The following is an 8,990-nucleotide window of genomic DNA, read 5'->3' on the forward strand; positions in this document are numbered from 1 at the left end:
TATAATTTGTGGTCACAAAGTACAAATTTGAGACCACCAAATATTAATTAATGGGCATTGAATACTAATGTAGGACACGAAAAACTAATTTGTGACCACAAAATACTAATATAAGGGGCCAGGAAATATTCATTTGTAGCTATTAAATACTATTTTAAAGCCACGAAATATCCATGGAGATGAAATACTAATTTAGGACATGTATTACTCATTTAAGGGCACAAAATATGAATTTTTGGCCGTGAAACATTAACTTCAGGAAAGAAAATATTAATTTGTAACCCACAAAAAAGCATGTCGGGACCACAAAATTTAAGGCCATCAAATACTAAGGTGATGCCACAAAATATTAATTTCTGGCCATAATATAAAGTTTTATTTTTAGATGTCATGTCTGGTTCTCACACAAAAGTGAATACAATCACCTTTGGTTGCAGACAGAGGCACCGATGAGTCTAAACGTGAATACAATCAGTTTAAGTTTGCAGACAGAAGCACCGATGAGGCCAACAGGAGCTGTAAAAGTGTAAATGAATCTTGAGAAGAGGGCTGCAGATTGCTCTGGATGCTCTGCGTGTGATATGGTGACACCTGCTGGCAGCCGCGGGGAACTGAAGCCTCAGCTTTGTTGACGTCTGCAAGCCCTCGCTTCTGCAAGTCAGAGATCTAAAGCAGAGAAGATGTTATCTTACTCCAGGTTGTGTTCCACCAACCACTGGAAAGCACCCAGGAGATCGTCCATATATTAATCCAAGTGATGACACATCAACACATCTGTGTGAGATGCGCAAGCTGCTCGCAGGAAGCAGATGTGTTTGAAATTACTCACATTTTCAGGAGAAACACATTCTCCATCTGGCTCAAAGGAAGACATAGAAAATTCTATATTTCCCTGATCAGTCTTTTTTTTTTTTAAACGGATTAAATGATTTTTTAAAATAATTTTTTGAGGTGTTGTAGTGATTTTAAAGCAGCAGATTGATCCTCCTCGCTGTGTCCACTAGGGCCGCTCCGCTCTTTTGTCTGCGGGGGGAAAGTGAGAGAAGTCCGTGTACAGGCGAGCTGGACGAGCCGAGCTCCTCAAATCGGTGAACTCATCTTTCTCCATGAAGTGAGTCACGTTTTCTTCTCGCGCCGCACTTGTTGGTAGATCGACGGATGGACGCGCTGTGAGCAGAAAGTAACTTGTTGGATGGTCGTTTTGACGAGCCTGCTATAGTCGAGTGTTTGGAGCTAACTTGGCTAACGTCAGTTCGGAGTACTAACAAAGTAGGGGGAGAGTATTCTTAGTCAGTCAGCGCAACTAAGATAACAATCGTGACTGCGTGTGTTGGACGATTTCACTCGTGGCAGTGACATTAATCCGCCGAATGAAGCTTGAAGATTTAACTTTTCGACAGCTACCCTTTAACGGCTAGCTAGTTTTAGCATCGTCCAAACTTCGCTGCGAGGGCGAAGTCAGTTTCCGATTCGTTGCGAGATTCGCTGTCCTGCTGAATAAACCAGGTCGGGATTTATCACAAATATATTTACTTTTGGCATTTCATGTGGTAAAACTAATGCGTGAGAGATCGGGGACTGCTTTTCTCACAGATTTAGTCCCGATTTATTGACGTAGTCTTGATCTGGCATGTCCTGTCATGGTGATTTATTTTTAAACTGAAAACACCAGCAACATGTAAACATTTAGATAATAATAAGACACATTTCCTCGCATTTGTAGGCTTGATAGAGACTTAAACACAAACTCCGTCGCTCCGGTGTTGCACTTTTGTAAACTTTCGTCGTCGAATTGGAGGCGAACTTCACGTCACCTGTAATGTCAGCGCAGGCGAACCTGCTAGCTTCCGTTAGCTCGGAGCTGCTATCTCTAATCTGACAATCGCTCGCACCAAAAGCCCCCAGACGACCTCAACAACCTCGGATTAAATCTTGACCGTGTGTACTTCCAGGTTCCCTGTCTGATTTGCCCATATCACCCTGTCTCTTTTAGGTTAGAAGCCCGTTTGGTGGTGTAACCTGCTAACGTCGATGTTAGCACCGAGCCTGTTCGTGTAAATGCTTTTCACTAGAATGGACCTGTTGAACTCTCAGTTCCTGGACAAGATGAACAATAACATTGGGAGACTGCACTACGAAGGTTAGTCTTTCCTCTCTATTCACTCACTTTAGGCGTATTCAAAGTATATAATGACCCGATTTGTGAATCTGATAGGAATATCCGTCACGTTTGTTTTGGTTTGCGTTGCGTTTTGCCGCATGGCTCCAGCTGGAAGCAGCAGCCTCAGATTGACTCGTATCCGGTTAAGTTTGATGGTAATTCTAACTCTGGACTCAGGAGACTAAAGTACACTTCAACAATAAGGAAATTAATCTTATAGATTACGTTTGATCACCTCTCCCTTTGAATGGTGCCACATTTGTAAATAACATGCATTTGTGGTATGAGCAGCATTGCAAATCTGCCATGTCTTCCTGGCCATTATGTTATTGTCTTTTAAAGTAAATCAGAACTGTTTAAGAACGTCACACCAGATTATTAACCTTTTCCCAGTCCTATCTTTAACCTTTTCCATTTAACATGTGAGAAGTTGAACTGTCGCAGCTGCATTTCATCCATATTTGGTGTTACTTATCAGCACTTTCTGGAAGGACTCAACGGTTCTCTTCAATAAGACTCACCAGGGTTAACATTTTCTGATTAGTTATCTCAAGAGGTTTTGTGACTCACATTTGTTTCATAAGTATTATGTTGTAGTTCTGAGTTTGCAGGGCGTGGGTGCACTGTACATGTACTTATCGTCTGGTATTTTGTTTATTTACCATTTTACTCCTTTGCGTGCTTATGCCCCTTTGCTGGAAGGTCCCTGCAGTGGGACGTAATAAAGAAAAGATTTAATCTAGTTGAAGAAGCGCAACTCTTCTGCGATGAATACAGTCAACTGATCAAGATAACAACTTGAATATTTACTCAACAAAATGTGAAAGAAATGAATTGAAGAGTGCAGCTTGCAGTGAGGTTTAATTGGATTTTATCATATTTAAAGTTGTTTAAATATTCACATAGAATATCAATCCCGGAATCTCCCAGTTTAAATCAAACTAACTTGTCGCATTTGCAAACTGCAACTTAAAAACTGAAAAGATCTCGTTTATATCAGAGCTGTTTCATCTTTTTATTAGACTAGTATTTTTTTTTTCTTTTTACACAAGATGCAATGCTATTAGGGTATTGAACAGTGTTCATTTGAGTTTGTAGGGCTCTTATTTAGTTAAATACAAAATAAAGTAATATTTCTGCAAACCAGAAGTTTTATCTTTTAATCCATGTTGCTGTTTTTGCAGGGGATTTAAGCCTTTTGTTCTTTCTCATTATAAGGTTGTGATTACTTTTAGTTGTTTTGTTTTAAAAATCAAGCTTTGATTCGGTATTAACTTAAAATGTACTTGACTGAACAATAAATGACACCAAGCTCCGTCCCTCAATTGCTCTGAAATACGACTTTTACTGTCAGCCTTTCTAGGACAGAATAAATCTCAGAGGCATCGGCGAAGGTAATTACACCTACTCCATAATTTGGGGAATTAATTGTTCTTCCGATTTCCAGACGAGTCCAGGATGCCCTCCCTGTCCACCGCCATGTCCAACACAGCGGGGCTTCCTCCACACTGCCCCAGCAAACGGAAGTACGGGGAGGAACAAATGGAGGAGCGAATCAGCTGTGATGACGACCACATGACCAAAATGAGCAGATTGTTTGCCACTCAGTTGTAAGTAACTCTCGTAAAATATTGATTTCTTCTGGCCAAACAGATCTGCTCATGAATTTTACACGGTATTGACTAATAGAGTTTATTTTTCTTATTCATATTCCAGCAATATTTGTTTCTATTTCTGGCTTTATTGGGATAAACAGTATCAATACACTTTAAAAAGCTTTAAGATCTTTAATTGTGATTTGAGGCAAGTGGTAAATGACGTTTTTATATTGATAAAGTAAAAACCTTGTAAATTGTATCTGATGTCCTTGAAATCTGACTTTCGAATCAGGTGCTTTGGAAAAATCAATACATGCTGTCTGTTTTTAGTTCACTAACTATATGCTTTTATCAGCATAACTGATTATATTTGGAGAATTCCCTGAAAGTGAAAATGTCCACGAGCTGTCAGAATATTCAGCCTGGAATCATTGAATAAAAGTCTGAGCGTGTTATAACTGTAGAGAGAATTGTCAAGAAAGCCCTCAGGCTGATCTGATTTGTAGACATGAATGATTAATGCTAACACAACAAAGTCGAAACTTAAGGCATTATATAATCTTTTGGCTGAAGAAAGAGGAGAGCCACTACTTCAATCAAAACTGTTGCTGGAGGAAAAACTATATGGAAGTGAATCTGTTGGTGTTGTATGTAATACGTGTTCATTCGTGAATCCAGGGCCCGTCCCTCTGCTGGAGACAACCGTAATGAGCACTGGAGCCGGGGCCACAGCCCCGTGGAGCGCATTACTTCCTCCTCCAACGGTCTCCATGGGAACCACCTGTATGCTTCCATTTCTGGCTATGCTGTGGAGCAGCCGCTGGCCCTGACCAAAAGCAGCCATGACATCGGAGTCGGGGGAATCGAGCGGTCCGTCATCAGTGGGACTGCAGAGCGGCAGCAGGTTCGTCTAAACTAAGATGACCAAACATCACTGAAAAGAAAAGAAAAAAAAGAAAAAATATATATATAGCTGAATCAGCTTCAGACCCAGTTGGTCTGCGTGGCCTTGAGGAACCCTCTCGATGTGAAATCCTGCCCAGTACAGACTCCTGTGTGGGTGTCTGCTGGCTGCCTGCGTGGATCATGTGCTACAAAAGCACAATAGTGCTCCTTGTTGATGCTTTTCATCTCTTGCACCAATGGACTGTATTCTCTGTACATGCAGCAGCTGCATCCATTTTCTTGTTTTTGACCTTTTCTCGTTCAGTCGGCTCCATCCGAACACAGCTGACATGTGAATGAAAGAAAAAGAAAGGCATCGAGGCTGCCGGAGCAGGATCGTGCAAGTTGCTGTTAGAAATTCCAGTAATCCCCATTTTAATATTGTTTGTTGAAACACTGACCTCATGAGGTGATTGAGAAATTACTGAACATAATTATTTACACCGACTGAATGGAAGAATTAGTAAGAGGGTGACCAGGTCAGCACTGTGTGTGTTTTCTACCTTGTAGGAGTTCAATCTAGTAAAATGTTTTTATGAGTTCTAATTTCTAACTGAGAAATGTCAAATACAATCATTTGAAGAGGAAAACCGTCTACAGACACACAGCCGCTCCTGGATGCACGCACACACACACGCACGCACGCACGCACGCGCGCGCGCGTAATGTTGCTGACCTTCAGCCAGAACCGGCAAGACGAGCAGAGCAAATCAATTTAGTCTGATTCATGTGAAAAACCTAAATCTTTGTCTGAAGTTGACTTGATGTTTTACAAACGCGGTTGGATATTTCAAACGGTGAAATGTTTCATATGTCGCAGCTTTCATGTCTGCTAAGATTACCTTCAGTCACCTGCTAGTTACTCTCAATGTATTTTTTTTATATATATTTTTTTTCTTCCCACAGAATCGGCCCTCTGTTATTACCTGTGCTCCCACCAGCAACCGTAATTGTAACCTGTCACACTGCCACATGAACGGCTGCTCTCCGAGCCCGCCCGCCGACCAGAGGAGGACCAACGGTAAGCTTTCATAACGCCGCCACGTCACACAGTGAGTCATCGGATTGACGTCTTTCACCCGCTGAAGGATTCAGAACCAGTGCTGCTCTAATAATGTGAATTATGTGGACTCGAATGGCAAAAGCCTTTCTTTTATTCAACAAGATACTTTCGTAAGGTCTAGAGGACTCGCTCAGGACTTGATCATTATGTACCAACATTAATTTATAATAATGGTTATAAGTGTATAATATTAAAAATATTTAATTGTATATTTATGTTAAAATGTTTCAGTTTTCACGACTTGTGTCTGAGATGTCAAACACATTTTAGGTCCGGGTGGGCTGGACCGGTAAAATAGTGCCATAATAACTTTTAAAGTGTTTATTTGTTGTGGCGCTGAGTGTACGTGGTGAAAATGTTTATATTTTCAGACGAGCAAACAAGCAGTTAATAAAACTGGTTTCATGTTGAAATTGTAGACATTTTCTGGAGAACTTCTGGTGAAATGTCACAAAAAAACCAAAACAAACTGTTGCATTATGCGTGTTCCCTGTGACAGCATGGCCTTGAAGCTAGTTTGATAGCGACGAGGTAGCTGGCGTTCATGGCAGCGGCATCGACGTCTCGGCTCGGGTTTCAGTGTTTTGTAAAATTGGTTTAAAAAAAATAATTCATGCGTTCTTTGAAATTTTTACAATTTGCTTGATGGTTTGGCGGGTGGATTGGAGCTGCTTGTGGACCGGTTTTGGCCCACGGGCCTTATGTTTGACACCCCTGACTTATATGGTAAAACTAAACGCTTAAAAAAAAAAAAAAAAAAAAAATCCAATGTATGGATTCTAGATTATATAATTTCTTCCTTTGTGTTTGAATCTTACTCTGAGACACACGATGTGCTTGGCAATAAACATATTTTTTTGGTTCTTCCACTCACAAACGCGACTGTAGCGAACACGGTGTGCGATCCTGTGATCGAGGAGCACTTCCGCCGCAGCCTCGGCGAGAACTACAAAGAAGCGGAGCCTGCGTCTAACTCGGTGTCCATCACCGGCTCGGTGGACGACCACTTCGCCAAGGCGCTGGGAGACGCCTGGCTCCAGATCAAGGCCCGGGGCGGGGGCCCCCAAACTCCAGAGGCTGATTCATGAATCAGAGGAGTAAATATTACAATCACTTCCTGTGTGTGTGTGTGTGTGTGTGAGAGCGTGTGCGCGCGCCTGCGTATGAGAGTGGAGATTAGCCACTGTCATTTTCTTGCCAAGAATCAACTTCCTTTTAGCCAAGAACAGTGTAAAGACATATGGTGCTCACGTTGGCTGTTCACTGGTGGACCTCGAGGTCGACCCTCTTCTAGAAACACGCAGCTCAGATTTGACATCTGAAAACAAAAAACAAACAGTTATTTGTGGGAAAACGCGTACAATCGTAGGTTTTATTTTCTGGAATGACGCTGAGATTCACAAAGTGATGGGCTTGTCGGGAGCTTCTGCTCCCTTTTTAACCCGCCTTTCACCCGATAGCCAAAGAAATCTCCCGCCTTTCCCATCAAGGTGTAAGCCATAGGTCTAGTCTTTACCTTCATCCTAAAAGAAAAAGAAAAATCATCACACTGCTTTTGAATCTCTATTACTTGAAAGAAAAAAGAAAAAAAAAAAAAAAAGGACAGCCGGGTCTCATTTGCACTATTACGTTTGTGCTTTGTAGGTAGCAGGTTACCTGTGTGGAGTTGGAACGAGTGCATTCATGGATGCATGTTTGTGTTTTTTGAGATTGTGATAATGCAAGTCAGGCTCTGCCCCCCCCCCCCCCCCCCCCCCCCCCCCCCGCCTCCCACCCCCTCCGCCCCCCACCCGGTGAAGACGCCAGATCGAATCGTCTTTATGTTGGTGAACTGGACGTATCCACTGTTTATAAGATAATAGTAGTTTTCTGTCTATTCACTCACTGTGGGCTGATTACTTAGTGAACTAATATCAATCAAAGTAGATATCTCTAATTAGAAAGCATGTTCCAAATAGCTGGTTTCTATTACATACCTTTATGCTATACTATATATTTACTCAGAATTTATTTTTTATCTGTAACATTTTAGAAACATTCACTGCTGGTACAGTTGTACTCAATATATTTTTTTGTATCCGGTTTACATTACTATGTGTAACTGTATGTCTTGATAATCCACCTGCAGATCGCAGCCTCTGGCCAGGCTGTCGGGACGCAGCTCAAGTCGGCTGCGTCGCTTTTTCTTATTTTCGTGGAGCTGGACGCGATAGCTTTACACATGACTGAACACGGCTCGATCCCACCTCCTCCCCACACGTTTTTATTAGCAGTGGCTTTATTTATTCTCAGTGTCAACGTAGGGACGGCAAATCTAAATCTCTGATCCGTTTCTTCCCCACAAGTGAGGATTTCTGTTACTTCAGTGACAAAATTTGTTCATTTCCCCTTTTTCAGATGCGTTTTTTTATTTCTTTTCTAAACGAGGCATCAACATTCCACTTTGCAGTCTCTTCGGTCACGTTTTAGCGAGTGCTGTTACATGTTTTTTTTTTTTTTTTTTTTAAATGACGAGATGTTGTGAGCTGCAGAATTGTATTTTCTTTCAAACAAAAAAAAGTGTTAGTTTTTAATGCAGTGGAGTTCTGTTTAAATTAAAATTTCCCTCTTTTGAAATTCTTCTATAGAAGCATAAATAACCTTTTAGTCAACACTGATTGAGATACGGTATTTAAGGTTAGATTATTATAATTATTATTATTTTTTTTTTTCAATTAACTGTCTGAAAACATATGTACCTTTGTATTAATAGTTGTTACCTACACTATCTTGTCTTCGTATTTTATTTTACTCATCGGACTATCATTGCGCCGTGCGGAATGATCAGATATGTTGTTGCTCTTCAGAGTAGTGTACTCACCTGTAGCCTGGGTGCTCGTGTATCTTCTAACCATGTAAAAGTCGATTCTCTTCGAACAGTTGTTGGACGAATAGCAAGTGCAGGAACACAACGGTTTATCGATCAAAAACTTTCTCGGTGCATCATCAGAAAGACGTCTGTGACAGTTTTTAAGAATTTTTTTTTTTTTTTTTTTTTTAGCTTACTGTGTGTACCATAGTAGAAAAGTTGGGGATTATCATTGGATCTGCTTGTTTGACACAAGTAGTTTTCAGTAATATGTTTTGGGGTTTTGGTCCGTTGTTATTTAATTTCTATATTTAGACTACCTGTTTCTAAAAAAAAAAAAAAAAAAAGAAGACGGTTTTGCAGAAAGTACTTGTT

At 40.9% G+C, this 8,990-nt stretch overlaps 1 protein-coding gene across 3 annotated transcripts; it reads left to right on the forward strand.

The window, feature by feature from the left end:
* The first annotated feature begins 690 nt into the window (after positions 1 to 690).
* On the forward strand, positions 691 to 7,340 carry LOC308112772 (transcription cofactor vestigial-like protein 4). 3 transcript variants are annotated; one of them, XM_080468525.1, is made up of 6 exons: positions 691 to 1,111; positions 1,994 to 2,140; positions 3,609 to 3,771; positions 4,438 to 4,663; positions 5,611 to 5,725; positions 6,656 to 7,340. In XM_080468525.1, exons 2-6 carry the CDS (start codon positions 2,059 to 2,061, stop codon positions 6,853 to 6,855), a joined length of 786 nt encoding a protein of 261 aa, XP_080324651.1. In that variant the 5' UTR covers positions 691 to 1,111; positions 1,994 to 2,058; the 3' UTR covers positions 6,856 to 7,340. The 3 variants fall into 3 exon arrangements, with proteins under 3 accessions (XP_080324651.1, XP_080324653.1, XP_080324652.1); XM_080468527.1 differs by lacking the exon at positions 691 to 1,111 and adding an exon at positions 1,137 to 1,269; XM_080468526.1 differs by lacking the exon at positions 691 to 1,111 and adding an exon at positions 1,149 to 1,506.
* The last annotated feature ends 1,650 nt before the right edge of the window (positions 7,341 to 8,990 follow it).

The sequence above is a fragment of the Lipophrys pholis genome, assembly GCF_963383615.2.
Source record: "Lipophrys pholis genome assembly, chromosome: 8".
NCBI lineage: Eukaryota > Metazoa > Chordata > Actinopteri > Blenniiformes > Blenniidae > Lipophrys > Lipophrys pholis.